The 19075-nt window shown below is 39.5% G+C and overlaps 1 protein-coding gene and 1 long non-coding RNA gene across 5 annotated transcripts in view; one reads left to right on the forward strand and one right to left on the reverse strand.

The window, feature by feature from the left end:
• Window positions 1-11104, reverse strand: part of PPP3R1 (protein phosphatase 3 regulatory subunit B, alpha) — a 41390-nt gene extending 30286 nt beyond the window's left edge. For 2 of the 3 annotated variants that reach the window (XM_071740219.1, XM_071740218.1), the window contains exon 1: window positions 10811-11073. Coding sequence is in view for 1 of the 3 variants with exons in the window: in XM_071740217.1 (XP_071596318.1) it covers window positions 10811-10813 (3 nt within the window). In the remaining 2 variants the exon portion in view is untranslated. Of the gene's footprint in view, window positions 1-10810 lie in introns of all 3 variants that reach the window. The other variant, XM_071740217.1, reaches the window with a different exon arrangement.
• Window positions 11105-11663: 559 nt separating this feature from the next.
• Window positions 11664-16808, forward strand: LOC139795507 (uncharacterized). 2 transcript variants are annotated; one of them, XR_011725530.1, is made up of 5 exons: window positions 11664-12318; window positions 12447-12765; window positions 13539-13694; window positions 15662-15750; window positions 16664-16808. It is a non-coding gene; the product is annotated as an uncharacterized lncRNA (long non-coding RNA). The 2 variants fall into 2 exon arrangements; XR_011725529.1 differs by having other exon boundaries at window positions 11664-12765.
• The last annotated feature ends 2267 nt before the right edge of the window (window positions 16809-19075 follow it).

Here is a 19075-nt window from a genome sequence, read left to right on the forward strand (position 1 = left end):
AAATGTTATATTCTCTATAATATTTCCAGTCAAGCATGCATGCCACTGGATTGATGAGGGGTGTGAAAAGTAGGCTCTCTTTTATCTGTATAGGTTTTTCAAACATTCTTTAGTATGTTGTAGAAATTACTGCCACTTCAAGGTATAGTACTTGTTACCATGCTTGCAAATTTAAGCTTATTTTTAGAGAAATTTTAAAAAAAGCTAAAGGCAAGTGTTGCCAACATCTGAAAAATCACTCTACCTCTTAAAAATAAAACTTGTGACATCCTAAATACAAAGAAGTGAATAAAACCAAGGGTGGGGGCTCTGTGTTCTGAAGGTCCTGATCTTTCTTGTACCTAGAAGATACAACACTGAAAGCTGTAACTCTACAGGCAGGCAGAAAACTGATAATCCAGATCAGTTTCAGACTATTTCTCCTTAGCAATGCTATGAGCATTAGCAAGGAACAATAATACTTCTCTTTACAGAGAGTTTTCCAAAAGCAGAAAAGGAGCTATAGTAGTCACAGAATCCCCAGTAGAGAAAATAAACCCCTTCCATAACTTTTGCAAGAAGTAGCTTACAGGTCTGCTTGTGCCTCATCAAGTATATCTCACATAGACTGAAGCAAATATGAAAAATGGAAGTAAAATGAAGCATGCTATCCTCTGACAGCAACTGACAAACATACAAATTAATGTATTTGTTGTTCCCAACTTATCTGGTCAAGTTTCCTTATCACAAACTGTTGACCGGCTTGTGCTAGCAAAGAACAGGAGATAGGTATCAGTTAGAAAGCAAATGTAAAAGGCTTCATTTTCCTTTTTCAGGGACTTTAGACATAGCATATTCACTGTACTGCTGCAAGTGGTATTTTTAGAGAGGAAAAAAAAAAAAAAAAAAATCGCAATACATTCTAGAAATGAAAGTACCAGACTATACCACATCATGTAACAGTATTACATTAGTTAGTATAAGAAAAACCTACCTATGCTGTAGCTCAACGTAGTTGCCTATTCAAATAGGCTGGGAATACTCAAGAACAATGTGACTGATCCATCTTTTGCTAAAAAATTATTATTCTAAGTTTTTAGATTATAACAGTATACTCAATAATGAGTTGGGAACAATTGCACAGATATTTTTAAATGCATCTGAGGCCTGGAGGGTATAGAAAGCTCTACAGCATACAACAGTCTACTCCCACAAAGAGTAGAACATCCTTGAGCTAGGAAGTTCAAGTGCCAATTCAGAGAGTATCAGCAATCCAATTCCACAAGGACTTAAACTTTCAGGAAAGTCACACAAGTCAGTGTACAACCTTTGATCAAACAGTGTAAGAGCACAGGATAAGACTGCATAAGTAGATGCTGTCACCAGCCTTCCCATTTAAGAAACTTACAGTTCAATACTACTTAGTGACAAACAGGGAAACCTGAGCTTGAGAAAAGGGAGACAAGCATCTAACAACTGGGCAACAAGAGAAAATGGAAATCCCACGGGAAAAAATATTACAAAGGATAGCAGGCAATCAATAAAATGCCATTCAGGCCCTATCACAGAAGAGGGTGAAGAATTTGGCAAAGAACCATGTAAAGGACTTGTATCTGAAAGGAGAAAAAAAAAGATGGAATCACAGAACTGTCACAGTTGGAAAAGACCTCTAAGATCGCCATGTCCAATCATCAACATCCCATCCTCAACAAAACAAAAAGTATACTTATCAACATCTGTATCACTGTGCCCATTAGAGCATGTCCTGAAGTGCCTCATCTACATGTTTAAGTAATTCCAGGGATACACTCCCTGGGCAGTCTATTCCAATGCCTAACTGCTCTCACAATAAAAAAATTCTCAGATCTCATCTAAACCTCCCCTGGTGCAACTTCATAGATGCCATAGTTCAAAATAGTTCCAAAATCAGATTTTATTTCACATACTATCAAGAGCAGAAAACAATCAAGAAAACAGAGGTGCAGAACAAGGCAAGATTCACATAGATTCACAATCCACAAAATTCCTAATATTCTTAACTATCTCTAATAGCTAACACTATTGTTAGTGTTAATACTAACACTAACATGTTAACACGTTAGCATGTTAATAATTCTCCCCCCCAAAAGAAAAAAGCTTCATCAGAACTTAGGGCTGTCAGCTACTAAAATGAGATTTTAACAAGCTGTAGTTTAGTTTATGCCACTCAAAGACTCATGAAGAATTCAGTAAGTAATAAAGATGAGTCATATGGTTTGACAACAGGCCCTACCAACACTGTGATCCCATACAGAGCAATCAAAGCCATTATAATTAAAAGATCAAGAATTTTACAAAACATTTAACAGGCCTTCAAGACATTACCAACTCCCATTCTAAGTGAACACTTAGACTTTCCAGTCCTCTACAATTTCTTGCAAATTAAAAATTTTCTGAAAAAGATGTATTGCAAATTTCCAGAGTCTTCCAATTATTGTCATAAACTTCCTGATCATAGGAAAGAAAAATAAACCATTCTAAAACACAGAAAAAACCCACACTTCTTTCAGTTAAGGTTTTTACTGCTACGGAATATTCCAAAGTCTTAAAACAGTTTTCTTTATATGAGCTGTGCCATGCAGAAAATCCTGACTGTTTTTTAATCGTAACACTGAAGTCATGTCTGTTCAAAAGTTGGTTATATAAAGTAATACTAAAATGCAATTACAAATAGAGTATTTCAGATTAAATCCTTAAATTCAGGAACTGACTTTTTTCTTCTATTTATGTACAGGAATGCAAATATTCAACATTAAGTAGCAAATGCAGACATCTAGCACTTTTTCTACAGGCTACTAATAAAATGTTTGAAGAAAAAAATCTCATTTACTTACAGATGTTAGTATTATTTTTTTAAAGAGTCATAACACCTGCTAAGGAAAAATTCCTTCATTCTGCCAGAAATCAAAGCTTTTTAATTGTAACTAGAAACGCAGTTAAAGACACTGCTCCAAATAAATTTCAATTTAAGTTATAAACATACATAAAAGTGAGCATAGCAGTACACCCAAAGCAGCATCAGAAAAATTACCGGCATTTATAGCATCCACAGGTCTCAAAGTAAGCCAGTTAGATGCACCCCTGAGGAGACCCAGTGACTTCCAGCAATAATTACCAGTTGCTCTGGAAGCTCACAATCAAGAATCTAGTCAGTCATCCTAGTCCAAGGCACAGTACAAATAACCGCATCCATTGCCTGGAGGCTCACACAAATATATGGGACTACAAAATCTGCCCACAGAACCACAGGCTACCATCTTTCTGCTACCTTTCATCTTATCTCTCTTCTAGGTTGTACTTCCAAAAACACACTGCTTGCAAAATTAAAAGCAGCATTTAACACAGATACATTTTTATATCAGTCTGCAGTATGAAATACAAATCAAAGAAGACTTTTAATAGAAGTGTTTTAACCACTCCTTGTGAGATGCTAAGTAACATGGATTGACTTGACAAAACATTGACACTGTACAGATACTAAACAATACCTCTGAGAAATTGGCTAAGATAAAAACTATTGCTAAGAATCATCCACACTCTCAAACAAACTCTTCCCAATATTTCTGAAATCTTTAGCTGTTCTGCCCCCTACTATAGAGCATTACAGTACTACTACATCATTATATACAATGCCTATATCTCAAACCACCATCTTCTACTTCCCCTCAATTTTCATCCCTTTTACTTGTGTGATTGTTTTCTCACCAAGAAAGGGAATTTGGCCACCTTCTAGCTCACTGTTCATTTTTTTCAAGGCCTCTCAAATCAGATTTTTTTGAGAACTGAACTCTGGCCAACTCGCTGCACCAACTTTAGAGCTGCACTCTAACACTAAAGACTACAGACGACTCAAACTGACCAACCTTTCCCATTTTATAAATTACATTTTTCACTAGTCTTATTTTTTCAAAGCACTGTCTGAAGTAAACTAACACAAGTGGTACTCAACATAAATTCTTTAATCTTCATACTAAATTAACCACATTTTGAATAATATACTTCAGTAAACCTAACAATTTTTAAATGAAACTCTGAATAAGTAGGGAACTTTTTTTTTTACTATCTACCCCTATGAAGGATTGTTATTAGTGTGCTAAGATACTCCACTAAAGTAAAATATAAAAATCAAGTTTATTTATTCACGTGGCATTTTTTTTGTTATTGCTGTTTTGAGCTTCTCCTAATCTTTTTTTCCTAGACTTGTTAACAGACTTCTTGTAATCAAGATTTTATCTGTGAAATCTGTGAAATGTTCCTTCAGTGCTACCAACGAAACTGCCCCATGACTGCTCAGATACCAAAGTGCTAAGCCTGTTAAGCAGTGGCTCTATACTAAATTAAACTTCCAAGGGAGCATCATTACATACACAAGATTGAAAAAGCTGTTCAGCCATCATGCCTTCAAAGTACATGAGAAGTTCTCCTTCATAGGATCAGACCTGAAGTCATTTCCATGGAGCTTATATTTAAAAACCTCCTTTTTAAGTCTTCCCTGCTAGCCATAATCTCATTTAGCAGAGGGAATTCAAGCAGCTTCTTTCAGCTTCAGTGACATTTTTCAGAACCAACACAGTCAGCAATTTTCTCTTTTACTACCTATTACAAAAATCCCAACACACCTGATAGATGTACATAGAGGAGCTGCACACAAGGTGACAAGGGTGAAGCGGCAGAAAAAGAAATACTGCAGCAGAGATCTTCCTTCCCAAAGTTTCCAGCTGCTTAAAATGAAGAGTAAAAACCCTCTAGATTTGTCAAAAATTACCACAGGAAGAAAAGAAGTTCCACAGCATTTACTAATACTGTGTGATAATACTAATTCTTAATACTAAGTGATAATACTAATTCTTGTGAGAATCAGTTGAATCCAGTTTTCAAGCATCTGGGTTTCTTCACAGGTATGTATTAACCCTGGCCTTCATTTCTGGGTTCTCTTACTCCACCCACCCCTCTCCTACCCCTCCCCAAATTATGACTGAAGTTTTACTACATTTTTCAATTCCTACTTTGCCTAACTTTGATTATATTGTTTGTGAACTTAAAGTTGACTGCATAAGCTTTTTTAAAATAGGCACAGTATCATCTTACTGGGGGAGTTCCGGTTCTTTGCCTAAACAGCTTGCTTAAAAATATCCATCACAGACTTCACAAATATTCACCTGAGTGTAATAACTGGCACAACCTGTTTACAGCTTAGAAACCAAGATTTGTATTAGCGGTTCACAAGCAACATTTTAATCCAAAGCATTTAAAGGGTTTCTAAGACTTCTTTAACACAGTCCAGGTTTATTGCTTATATCCCTAGGGATTCTTCACGATTTGTGAAACACCGTATCAATAGCAGAGCCAACTCACTGTCAAGTTACAAGCGAGTCAGATATAGTCTCCAGCCTGTTCCGAACCATCTACCTCGTTTTTCCCAAGCAGTTAAAAGTAACAATATGTTGGTGGCTGAGCTAGATACAATCTAAAAGCAACATTTTTTTTGTATGTGGAAAAGACCTAATAAAGTATAGTTACAAAATCAAAATTTTCAGCTTACATATTTAGAAAGCTACATAAACCAGCAAGATTAAATTTCCATATTTAAAAGTATTGTTACTCCAGAATTACTTCATTTAAAGGACATGTGTTTTATTCTTAGACTTGAAACTTAAAAAAATACAAAACCCATACTTTTGTCAAATTGTATCAGATTTGAAAAGTTTGAATAGTTTTAAATTAATAGTTTTAAAGCCATAGTTTGAACTTGCTTAAACTTCTCTATATTCAGTATTTCAAATGGTGACAAAATAATCTAGCTACTTTGTATGTCAAGAAAGATACATTGCTTTCAGTCTTGTACTTAAGTCATTACAAAACTACGAATTTCAAGTAATTTATGCTCCATGATCACTGATGTGGGGAAACAGTGATAAAAACATTTCAGAACACTTGAACTGGTACCCTGAAAGACCTATCCATTCCTGATTAAACAATGGTCCATATCCAAGTTTTCCCCAGTTCATTAAGCACTTTAATGCATCCGTTGTAGCAGATCTTTCCAAAAGTGCTGGTGTCAAGGTTACTTTAGGCCACTGACATCTAAGAAAGTGAATAGCTTTTATAGGATATAAAAGGCTCATTTCCAGGTCTGCTATCCAAAACAAGTCACTTTAAGTGGCTAACACAATGCTACAAAGACACTGACAGAAGGCAGTGTGTAACCAAGCTTTCAACCGCTGCCCACCATCACATGCCTTAAGCTAAATGGACAGTGTGCAGCATATTCTCTAGTGGCTGTGTTCTAACTCCAGAAATTTATCAGCACCAAGACCTCAAAATTCATAGCATTTAATTTTATTTAGGCTTATTTTCAGAGCTACAACTACATTATTCATTTCCCACATCACATACTAATGTTAACTTCTAAACAATAAAAAGGGCCTTGGGTAAGTTCTTAACATGCTATGATCTCAACCCATTTCATTTGTATAAGGACAATATTTACCAGCTTCAAAAGAGCACAGCAAGATAAGCTCTTATGGTCTTTGCAAAAGAAAGAAAATGTTAAAGTCATTTATATAATTAAATCAGCCAGTAAAAGTCTTAAGAGATTCAGGAGTTCAAACTTTTTTGGTTATAATTAACAGGGACACGCAAGGAAAACAAGATACTTATTTTCTTACAATATCCTGCTCAGAGGGTTCCAACTGCATAACCTTTAAGCATAAGCACTTTTCACTCTCTTTTGATATAGATCCATGCCTCTCATCATTCCTTCCCCATCACTTAATCTTTACTCCCCCATCCTTGCAATGCTCGCTTCTCCAGAAGCAGAGGAGTTTGATTGTGACAAGGCCATCAAGCAGTAGCACCTTCCCTGTATCTGATGATGATTCTGGCAAAGAACTAGCATGTAGGAAGCATAGGAACAGCCAGCCCCCCTTGCTCCTGTGATCTTTCTGCAGGGAACACACACGAATAAACAAGCTTAGGAGCAGAGAAAAACATAATAGGCCAGAAGAAGAAAGGATGGAAAAGTGTCACTAAATTAACTGGCTGCTAATCAGCAAAGAACAGTGCAGTATAATTTTTCTCCCGATTAGAGGTTCACAAATGATACTAACTGGAGGCGGGAGAACAGGATTGGAAGGAAAAAGGAGGGGCAAGAAAATCAAGAACAAATTGCTTTCAAGTCATCATGTATTAGCTCAAATTACAAGAAAGTTTTTCCTATGAACACAATATTTGGTAACCATTTCATACAACTAAACTGAAGCCTTAAAAGTTTCATCCTAAACTATCATTCAGCCTTACAATATTTTAGGAGAGCATATAGTTTTAATAAAACTTAGTTAAACAGAGGAACTAAAACATGAACGAAACCCAAATAATTCTTTCAATAGAAGTAAAAGCAATGTTGAAGAATCTTGTCCAAGTGTATATTAAAAACTACAGTAGAACACCACAAGGCATAATTCTTATTGAAAAAGCTATTCCTTCCACAGCCCTGCCAGATAAGCACTGATGCAACACCCAGCTGCAAGAATTCTATTATCTACCACAGAAAAAGTGAAAAAGGTATAATTACTTTTTTAAAAAAAAAAGTCTTTCCTTTTTCCATGAACAGTATCCGTCTTCCTTTGTAGATCAGAGTTAAGTAAACTTGCATACCCAAATTGGCCTTTAAACTATGCCTCTGAAAATTACTTCCTAAATAAAATGTTATTAAACAATCTGGCTTAAATAAGCCATACCTACATATGAGCTTCACAGTTTGAATCCTAGACCAGTTACTGCACCTGTGGCAGAAGACCACCAGTAGGCTGTAAGAGCCAAGGCGAACCATGTGCATGCTTCTCAGGTCCTGCCACAAAACTCAATTGACTATTCAGAAATTTGTAATAACAGCAGTGAAAATATGATTTGGTAATATAATAATTAGGGTTTTATTCAGTTAAGAACCAACTTATTTAATACCCTTCCTGCTACACAGGAAACAATGATTCAAGAAGGTCTTCCAAGGTTTTTTGTTTTATTCCAAAAAAATGTTTTGGTGGTTCTTAGCTTCAGCAGAAACACTGGTAGATCAGTTACAGCTGGAGAAAATGCACCAGAAGCATCATAATTCAAGTGAATCAAAACAACTAAACAGTGTCTAGCTGATAAGATGGATGCACTACCTAAGGAGGTCTGGACAACTCCTGTGGAATTCTGTGTCTACTGTCCTACAACTATAAATCTCAAGAGCTGGACGTGAACCAGAATGTAGACTATCCCAAGAAAACAATGTATCTATCCAAAACCAAGAATATTTAATAGCAACTATCTGTGCTATTTACCTTTTCCTAGAAAATACTGCTCATAGGAAAGACTTGCTAAGTCAACTCTGACAGAAATAGCATAATCAACATTACTTATAGCATTATGTAATGGACCCATCATCTTATGCTCTGTCCAACAGATTATTTTAGAACCTGCTATATCAAAACATCTAGAACAACAATCTTTTGAGTCACTAGATGTTTATGTTTTCTCTTAAGCTACCTACTACGTGCATAAAAATATGTTCATCTCTTTCTTCACTCTGTGAGCTCCCAGGTCTCCTAAAAGCACAAAAAAAAACGTTCCTCAAAACTCTGAAAAGAAATTAGTCTATTCTAATAAAGTAAAGGTTGAAACAACATCTATTCCTTCATTAAAAGGGAACTCTTTCCATGAAAATATCCACAGTGTAACAACAATAAAGAGAATGTCAGATTAAATATTTTGTTTTTTTAGTATTCATCAGCTGTTTAGTTTCAGCTTGGTTTTCAGACTACGAAACATCTAAGATCAGGTGTTATCAAAACCAGCATACTGAGATAGCTAAAGTTAAAACCCTCCTGGTGGTGTAATTGCTGATGTGTGCAAATGAACAGCTTCACTGATCAAGATAATATCCAGCATATCTTTTTCCCCAGCATCTGCATTTATACATTGCAACTGCTCATATGCAAATACTGTTCAAGAAGTCACTAAGTAATAATCCACATGATTAAACCATCAAAAGATGCTAGGACAGCTTTAGCTACAATTAAATTGAGGGAAAAAATAATCAAAGTTAATCATACGTGAAAGTCAGGTTCATTATAGGTCACTACAACACACACTGGCATCATGATTAAGTAACATTTTCTTTCCTTTTATGTATGTTAGTGCAGCTCATCAGGCAAGTCTTCAAAAAAGGTATTTCACAGAGGACCAAACTAATGGCAGTATGAACACAACTACTGTGTGGAAGATGATCACTGGTCATCTATATATTCACAACAAACAACAGTATTGCAACCATGGCATAATTCCTAATAATAACTTTTAATGTTTTTACTTCATTAGTACCTTGTTCTAAAAATGAGCCGTCTTTTGTCAGTCTTCATGTACTCCAAGACTTTGTGAAGGTATTCGGTGAACACACTGGTTTAGTCCTCAAATGAAACCAAACCTTTATATATTTAAAAATATTTCTTCAAAGGCACAACTGACATTAAAGTGTACACACAAAGACAGTCTGGGCATGGCACACAAGTTTCTGCTAGAACTTTATTTTTTGAAAGAACGATTGCAATTCCCTACCTAAAAACAAAAGGCAACCCATTTTTGACTGCCAGACCCTGTGAGGGCTTATGTGAAATGTGATGAACAGTTTAATGCCTTTGTCTTAAAGGGTTAAGAACAAAAAAGTTTCAAACACTTGTATTTCTTTAGCTGTAAAACCAAAATATTACCAGAATCTTGCTGCAGACAGGGTGCTGGATAATTCAGGCTAAAATAAATGTTTATTAAAAAAGGGCGTTGATTTCTTGGCAGCGATGAGAAGCAGGACACACCCCTACTGTCGACGTAAAATACTACAGGACTCCATACTGTATCTCCGGGTTAATTTTACGGCGGTACAAGGGAAATCTAAATCGTCATGATTTAAAAAACAGAGCAACTCGAATACACACACCTGGACACAGAGCATACCTTTTCCCAGCAGTCTCAGAACGCACATGCCTATCATATTCGAAGTGTCAGCTTTCTAAACCCCGACCATTTGAAATACAGGCTATCTAAGAGCCCTGTCTCCCTGCCATGGGCTACGTGCATTATAGCTTTCCGGTCTGCACATGAACAGAAAAAAGCTGCTGCACCAAGGGCGGGCGCGGGGGGAACCCTATTGAGATTGCAAAACAACCCCCACAAGACATCGCTACCAAAATGCCAGGCTTGCTTAGGGCGCTGCTGATACATCTGGAAAACAGATGAAGCGCAGGCTGGGGGACGCGAACCCCCGGACTAAGGGGAAAGAGGGGAGGGGAAGCGGGGGTGAGGTGAGGGGGTGCGAGAGAGAGAGGCGGGAGGGGGGGAAGGGAAGGGCCGAGCTCGATGAGCGTCGACGGCGGAGGGAGTAGGCGGGGAGGCAGCGGGGCGCACGGGGGCGAGGCGGCGGCCGTGGGCGGCGGAGGGGAAGCGGGGGGACGTGCCCGCCCCCAGGGAGGCCATAGAGGCAGCCCGGAGGGAGGGGGAAACCCGGCGAGGCACTCGCCCGCGGGAAGACGTGGACGGCTCGGGGGCGGGAGGCGGAGGAGATGGGTCAGAGGCAGGGCAGCAGCAGCGAGGCGGAGCGGCGGTCGGGCCGGGCCGCGGGGCTGTTGCCTCGCCTCGCCTCCCCACACTACACCACACCACACCCCACCCCGGCCCGGTCTGGAATATTCCGGCGAGGCGAGAGCGAGGGGCTCCGCGGGGAGGGGTAGCGACGGAAGGAGGGAGGGAGGGTCCTCACCATGGCGGCGGGTGGGCGTCAGGCGTCTCCCCCGCAGCTGAATCCACCGAGCCCTCGGTTTCGATGTGCCTGTTCGGCGTCGCCGCCGCTGCCGCGCCTCGGGCCCCGCCGCTGACCTCCGGCTCCGGCCTGGGCTGCGGTTCCCTCACTGCGGCAGTGGCTCGCGCTGACCCGCAACGGCGCACCGCGAGCGAGAGAGCGAGGGAGGGATGGGGCGCGAGCGGCGATAACGCTCGGCAGCGGGGGCGGAGCCACCCACATCCGGGCACCCGCCGCGCCGAGGCACCGCCCTCGCCGGGGGGGCGGGGCCAGGCCGTGAAGTCAGCGAGCGAGGCGGAGGAGGGAGGGAGGACAAAATGGCGGCGGGGCGAGGGCGGCAGCTGCTGTGGCTGCTCTGCGGCGTTCCTTAAGTCGGCGGAGGTGTTGGGAGCATGCGAAGGGGAAGGCTTTGTTGAGAGTCTTGCCTTGGGGCGCCGCTCTGCTGCCAAGGGGTCCCCTTTTCTTTGAATGTTACCACCAGCTAGGCCTGTGCTTGCTCCCTTGGGCGCCTGCCCGGGGAGAGGTTTCCTCAGGTGTGACGAGGGGTATCAGAGCTGCTGGTTAACCTTGCTCTCCCAGACACCCTCTGCTTACACAGGTCTACCCCAGCTACCTTATTAGCTGTGCTGTTGGAGTCCTTGCTGCTATAATATTTCCTTCCTTGTGTTACTTCTGCTCTCTGAAAAAAAAAAAAAAAACCTAAAAAAAAATCCAGGCAGGGAGAAAACTCAGCACAGGTGGGCCTGTGGAAGCATGACCTTGTGTGGCACCTCCTCTCCTTAATGTTCTGGCTGTTATTTTCCTCAGTTTTTATATTGCAGGAGGCTATCGAGGCTGCAAGGTGCTCGGTGCTTAACAGATTTTAGGGTACTGTGTTTCTGTGGTATTAATTATACAAAACTAAGGGAGTTGTGCTGTGATGAGATAATTCTTCGAAGTGTTTGTGGTTTCGTGCTGGTAGTTAATGCTTTCTACCCTTAATCGTTTACAAAATAAAATGACATACAGTGGAATGCAAACCAAGATGAAAGATGTAGCCTTAGTAACCCCTGTGAGGCAAGATTTAGGGCAGTGCAACTGCTTGCATAAGTAAGGCTGATCCTCAGGGAGTGATCTCTATATATTGTAAAGTTTAAGTAGGCCAGACGACACCTTTAAAAAAACTCTCTGAAGGGTAAAGTAAAATAATGAATAGAGATAGGTTGATTTCACATTCCCTTTGGTGTTTTTTCCCTTCTGTGCTCGCTCTGCTGATTGTGTTTATTTTGGAGCACCATGACACAGCACATAACACTGTGACAAACGAAGTGGTGATATGAAAATAATAATTACAAATAAAATATTGTTGTGTTAATTCTGCCAAAGAGAAGATTCTGTACCATGTTGATGTTTTTCAGGCATTTGGGATTTGCCTCACAATAGCTAGACACTTTGCCAGGGAAATGCAAATCAATCCTGCCAAGTTCAAGGTGAACTGGCAACCTGATTTGTGGGGGAAGGGAAGACTAGATTATTCCTTTAAAACTAGGTTAATTTTTTAGGACCATAGCTGAGCGTGAGCTTTCCAGTCTAAAATGTAATTTTCCTCTTCCTTCAGCTTCTGGCAAAGGAACTGCCTCGTCACTGCTGCCATCTGTGGTAGTCTGAGCTGGTCCAAAGCTAGCAAAGGTTACCTTAAGAGTTTCTGGAGAAACCTGGAATCTTGAAATCAAATGCTGATGCACAAATGCTAAGAGGGATGGGGAATTTCCTGTACAAAAGCTTGCTCAAGAAACTAGAGAAATAAAGGGCGACTGTGAAGTTCAAGCACTGGTTAGAAGTTCTCACCTAAAAGACAAGCAAAGCGTGGCAATAAAAGTGCAGTTCTTAGAAGTTCTTGCACCACAAGCAAGCAAAACAAACACCAATGCCTAACTGTAAGCTTTGAGTTAATGGCAAGTCAGCAAAAAAAGGCCTTGTAGGCAATAATCTAAGCCTGGCCACAGTGAGAGGTTGTATATGGTAAAATGATCTATCCAGAGAAGGAACTTCCTGCCTTATTAACAGATACTGGTGACTAGGGCAACTTTTTTGGGGGGGGGAGGAAAAGCAGTTCTGGTTGCTAGGATATCTAGGAATAAAACATTCCTAGATTTCACTGAAAACTAGTAGTAAAACTGACTGGACTGTAGACAACAAATAAAAATATGAAAAAATAATTACCTCAGATCTCCGAAATAAAAAGAAATTCTGATGTAAAACTGTCCTGTTGCCTACATCTCTTGTCACTGCAGCCTTATCTAGCAGGTGCAAATCTGGAGGAAAATCAGCTAAATGAAGTTGAGTATAGTTAGAATTTCTATTGCATAATGTAATGGGACTAAAATAAACAGAAATGAGGAATACAATACTATAATTGTTACCTTTTTAATTTCCAAGTAGAGAGAGCCAAGAACTTATATAATTTTTATCTTGTAATGCAGCTATGTTACTGCTAGTAGTTTTGAATCCCTAATTTTTTTAAATTCTTTTTTCTGTTGTGCGAATCCATCAAAGTTGCTTTTCTTTTATATCTGACTTCTAAAAGAAGTTGAAAATTTAAGATGGTATTTGTTACTGTGTAGATAAGAGTCCATAGAAAATCATGACTTGCATTTAACATTTTGCATTATATCATTTGTATTTATGATTAATATTTTTGCAGATACAGGTATTTGAATGCTTTTTTGGAGTAAGCTTCAGACAATGCTGTGTTTCATCACTTTGTGGTTTTGGTAAAGCCACAGCAAAATAGAGTCATTCAAGCTAGGATAAATACCTGTCTCCATGTAATGGGAAGCTAGTTTAGCTACAGATAAATAAAAAGGTATGTAAACTCTGTACTTATTTGGGTGCTTCAGTGTTATTAATAATAACGCCATGCTTGCATAGAGATTGACTGGAAAACACTTCCTGTGCTGCTTCTTATGTGTCTGAACTCTATCTGCAGTTCTTTTCATAGCACAATCCTTTTAAAGTGCAATTTGTGATGCCTTATCTGTCTCTTAAGTTTTGGGTTTTTTTCATATAGCATGTATATTTGACCCCCTGAGCATATCCTTCTTTGTCTTGCCTTGTGCTGATCTTTTACAAATGTAGCTGAATAACAATTTGTATGGAGCATTCCCCTCTCTGTTAACCCAGGGTGAGGGCTGCCACCTAATTAAATAATCTTCTGTCCTGACCCTTAACAGCCTGTAAGCAGCTTTTCCCAGCAAAGCAGGTAAACTCTTGGGACAGTGCAGTAAATCTAGAAAATACATGATTTTTAAGCATATGCATGGTCTTACAGGCTCCATTAGTGTTTTATAAAAATGAATAAGCTTTATATTTCCAACCATTTGCTAGTTCTTCTTTAATGCTCTAGAAAGAAAAAAGGAAAACCACCTTTTATGAACTGGCTTTGAGGGGAAAGGCTTTTGGCTACAGTGGGTGGCACAAGCTGCATTTTATCAGCAAAAGAGGAAGTCTTTTTAGATAGAAATTAAAACTGTCTTTTTCTCAGTATGCTTGATTTTCCCCATTAATGCAGGTCCTGAACTCTAATGTCTGTAAAGCCAACCTACCCCATTGATTAATCTTGTCTCACTTGTAACTAATGGTAGAGCAATAAGCATATCTGAAGATACAGTACTGACTAGAACTGGCAAATGGTTGGAAATATAAAGCTCCTCTTGCTGTCTCCCTCTTACACCTACATCTGCCTTCACTTGAAGGAAATCAAAGGAAATTTGCACTTATTTTCTTGCATATTTTTGAGAGCATGTATAAATTGCCAAGATTTGGGAGGAGAAGGGGATGATCCAGTAAGGCACAGCTTTAAAAAAATGGTCAGATTAAAAGGTAGATTAAAGGGTTAGGGATTCAGGGGAACACTGCTCTCTTTACCTAGAAAATGAAGAACAGAGCTCCCCTTAAGACCAGAAGGAAGGCGTGGGCCACAAAAGCCTTGTGAAAGTGTAGGTTAATAGGGTGATTTTTGGTTACCCGTTGGTTCATTTTGCATCTCTGCAGGATGCTGGGTTTCAAATTGCTAGAGCAGGTACAGATGTATACTTGTCTCTAGCATATGTGCATTTACTGAAACAGTGATTGTAAATGCTTCTGATCTGTGGATCTTGCTGCCTACCATGGTGGGAGTTAATTGTCCTGATAGTTAGATTCTTTCTTTGAGTACCTTTTTCAGCCCTTGGTGATAATTAACAGCCCCAAGGACTTGAGGCCACAGATTGCAAATCACTTCATGAAACTTTTTGGGGTTTTTCTTAACTAGATTATAAAGAGTGGTCTTCTGATTTTCTAGACTTACTGCTAGGATAAACTGGGGGTAAAAGTGCTTTCTGCATCTTTGACCCTATATGCCTGTAATTGTATCACTCTATCAGATATCTCTCCATGGAACAAATATGTGGAAACAATTTTCGAGAAAGATTGAGTCTAAAAGGTTATATTTTTCTTGAGACTCTGCTGTTTGCACAATAATTTCATGTAGTGATCTTATTTGCCTGGCAGCTGATAAGATTTCTTGATGGCATCCAGCTGTAGCTAGGGTTGGTATAATTGGCTGCTTTTTCTAAAGACATTTGTTCTGGGAAATTCTGATAAGAGCTGTGGGCTGACTGCTCAAAGACTCTGCAAGAACTGGAGGCATGTGCTGCAAGCATGAGTACAGTGTTTGATTTTTTTTCACTGATGTGCTTGGCTACAGCCATTGTAAAGGCTTATTGCTTTTAACTCTGCTAGAGTTATACCTGTATCCATCTGACTTGTGATGTTCTTATCCTCCTGCAGTAGCTGATTAAGCAGTTGAGATTGGTCTGCAAATGATATTAATGAGCTTTTAACTTCAATCTTGTGGAAACAACCACTTGAATTATTTTAAGGTGGGTCCCTGTTTTATCACTAGTCATGAGTTGGCTGACTGGTTTAGGTTCAGGTCAGGACAAATTCTGGAGGTGATGACTTAGGCAGCAAACTAGGCGGGTAATTAAATAGTGAAACAACTGAGTCTGAATTAAAAAATTTCCAAAAGATGTTAATTTTATTTATTTGTTATTTGTGTGTGTGTGTTAGAGAGAAAACTGGTGAATTGCTTGACTGTTGACCACCTAGGAGTTTGAGCTGGGGTAAGTTTTGAATACTCTTAAGTAACCAAACTCTTTCAAAACTAGTCAAAATAGATGTCATGTTTAGCATATCAGTATGTGTTGTGGGGATTTTAATGAATGTGATGTGAAGTTGTATGTCTGTTAGCTCTTTCTGTTGTCATGGAAGAGAAAAATAATTGCATTAGCAGTGAGTAATAACCAAGGTCAGTGGTATGATGTGGTAAATTGCATCCATCTTAGTTGTGCATTTCCCCATAGTTTTGATTGCCACGATCTCAGTGCTCCTGTAGCCTGTTTTCATTTACAGTGCTGTCATCTGTGTGAAAAAATTAAGTAGCTTGTTAGAGGCTAGGGGAACTGGGAATGTTTAGTTTGGAGAAGAGGAAGCTGAGAGACCTCCTTGCTCTCTACAACTACCTGAAGGGAGGTTGTAGAGAGGTGGGTGCGGGCCTCTCAAGTGAACGATAGGACAGATGAAATGGCCTGAAGTTGCACTAGGAGAGGTCTAGACTAGATTAGAGGAAGAATTTCTTTACTGAGGGAGTAGTTAGGCATTGGAATGGGATGTCCAGGGAGGTGGTGGAGTCATCATCCCTGGAAGTATTTAAAAACTGTGTAGATGAGGCACTCCAAGACATCCTCTAGTGGGTGATACAGATACTGATGCATGTATATATTTTTTATTCAGGATGGCAGGCTGATGTTGACAGCTGGATGCACTGATCTTGGAGGTCTTTTCCAACTGTGGCAATTCTGTGATTCTGTGATGATGCAGCATGGTTCCATGCATTCCTATAAATGTTCAAGGCCCTCTCTGCTGAGAAGATACCATGCTCAGGTAAGCATCACATGTGTGATTCTCCACTCTGCACTCTGCCTCTGTTCCATGCAGAGATTTTTGGGGAGTGTATATTGAGGACTGTTGTGTTCTGTAGTTTTAAATTGAGAAATAGGGAGTATAACTCCATATGCCAACAAGTGTGGTTTGCCACAGAATGTGGTTTTTTTTGTTTGCCACCATAAGTCAGAAGTGTGTCTAAGAACTCATAAAGAGCTAAACTGGTGTCCCTACAGAATGCTCCCTATATTTTATAGCTGTGCCAGGTTTTACCACTTTTAGGTGTGGTGAAACTGTTTTTGGTGGTTTGTTTCTCAAGGTGCAAAGCAGCTAGTCTATCAGCTATGTCTTCTTGTCAGTGTTTGGATCATCATTGGACACTGCCTTTTTCTTAATGTAGTAGTCTTTAGATATTATGGATCTGCATCACAGAACTAGAAAATCAACTCAGCTGTTTTGCAGTGTGTGAAGGTTCAGCCCTGCTGCTTTCAGTAGAAGGGTCAAGTTACTCTTCATGCTGATGGATGAAGCAAATTCAGGTCCTGCATCCAAAGCATTTGGACATCCTAGGTTTTATTATTCCATGCCAGTGCTGAAAGGGGTAGATTCTGCTCCTGAATGCTTGGTCTTTGCATAACACAGTCACCTAAAGAATCAATAAAAAGATTTAGCTTCCTGGCATCATCCCCTTTGTTTGAGAAAGTATAGGTAAAAGAGAGCAAGTTTTTTGTGCAGAGTCATTACAGCTGCTGGCAGCTCTTGCTTTGCACAGAGGCTGAAGAATCTCTACAGGAATTGTAACTTGGCTTGACTTGCTGTTAATCAGTGAATTTTGAGTGATTAAAGCCTCTGGGCCTTTATGTAGCAAAAGACTGCTTAATTAAAAGGGGCACTTGCCAGAGATGGTATGCAGCTTGTTACTGTGGTACTCTGTAATACAGTCATGATGCTTCTGCCTCCTACCTATTTGGCAAAGTACCATCAACTTTCTGGGGTGGAATGGATTTATAACTTCAGTGGATTTAACATTAGCTTCTAATCAAATCATGCTGTTGCTGAACTCTCACAAGAAAATTTCCCCAAGAAAAGGAGAGTTTCCTTTTCTGGAGGGACCTATAGAGTTCACCAAGGAGATTTCAGAAGTCAGAATGAACTGGTGACATTTGTTCATATTTTCATATCAGATTTTTCCCCACTACTTCTGTCTCCCTGAAGAGAAAAGGTATACATGATGAAAGTGATGTTCCTAAGTAGATACCATGAAATACTGCATGACCTAAGTCAATAGGGAAGAGTTCTGCTCTCTAGAAATGGCATGTTTTATTTTGCAGTCTGCTTTGCACATTGAAAACAACTTCAGATTTTGTACTACAAAAAAGCAGCACTGGAAGTTTACAGCAACCCAAACAACTTTATCACTGAATGATAACACTCTTCAAATGTGTTGTTCCTAGTTTAAGCAGCATATATCACACAGCAAGAGATACTCCAGACTGTTGCCAATCTAGTTTCACAAAACTCATTCCTCTAAGCCTTGTCTGTGGCAGGAAGAATAAAATCAGTAGTGATTCTAATGCTTCTTAGCTGGTGGGCAACTGAACAGAACATTTTGTGGCTTGGATGAGTGCTTTTATGCATAAATAATAATGAAGATCATTCAGTATCAGAATAATACCAACGAGATAAGACTATTTGTGTTGAATATCGTGTAAATAATTTCAGCTCTATGGCTTTTCCCAGTCAGCTGAAGCTTTTACATGACCCTTTCTGCAGACTTAGGGATATCTGGTAAAATTGCAAAAGAGAGTTAATGCAAAGGTCAGTGAAATACACAACTGTTCTTCACAATGCCACAAGAGCTTTGTAATGTATGTAAATCTCAGTATTAAAAAAGATATTGAAACTTGTTCAGTGTATATTTGATGTAGTAAGTATATTACCTCTGAGAAATGCTACAACTGCATGAGTCAAAAATGGACTGAGATTTACTGAAGTGTATACAGTTCTGCTGGACCTACTATTCCCAGGATAACAGCATCCTGTGGACACGACAGCACTGCCATTCTGACAAACCTTCTGAGTGTAGCTGCAGTTGGTGTCTTTCTCCTGTTATAGCTCGCACCAATTCTGGACTAGGATAAACAATGCTGTAGTGGCTTTTTGGTCAATGTAATTTGCAGTTTTCTGGCTGACTTATGCTCACAGGAGTATTTTGCTACCTTCCTGTTGCTAACCAGCAGAGCTAAAAGTGTAGGACATGTC

Source organism: Heliangelus exortis, chromosome 3 (assembly GCF_036169615.1).
Source record: "Heliangelus exortis chromosome 3, bHelExo1.hap1, whole genome shotgun sequence".
Taxonomy (NCBI): domain Eukaryota; kingdom Metazoa; phylum Chordata; class Aves; order Apodiformes; family Trochilidae; genus Heliangelus; species Heliangelus exortis.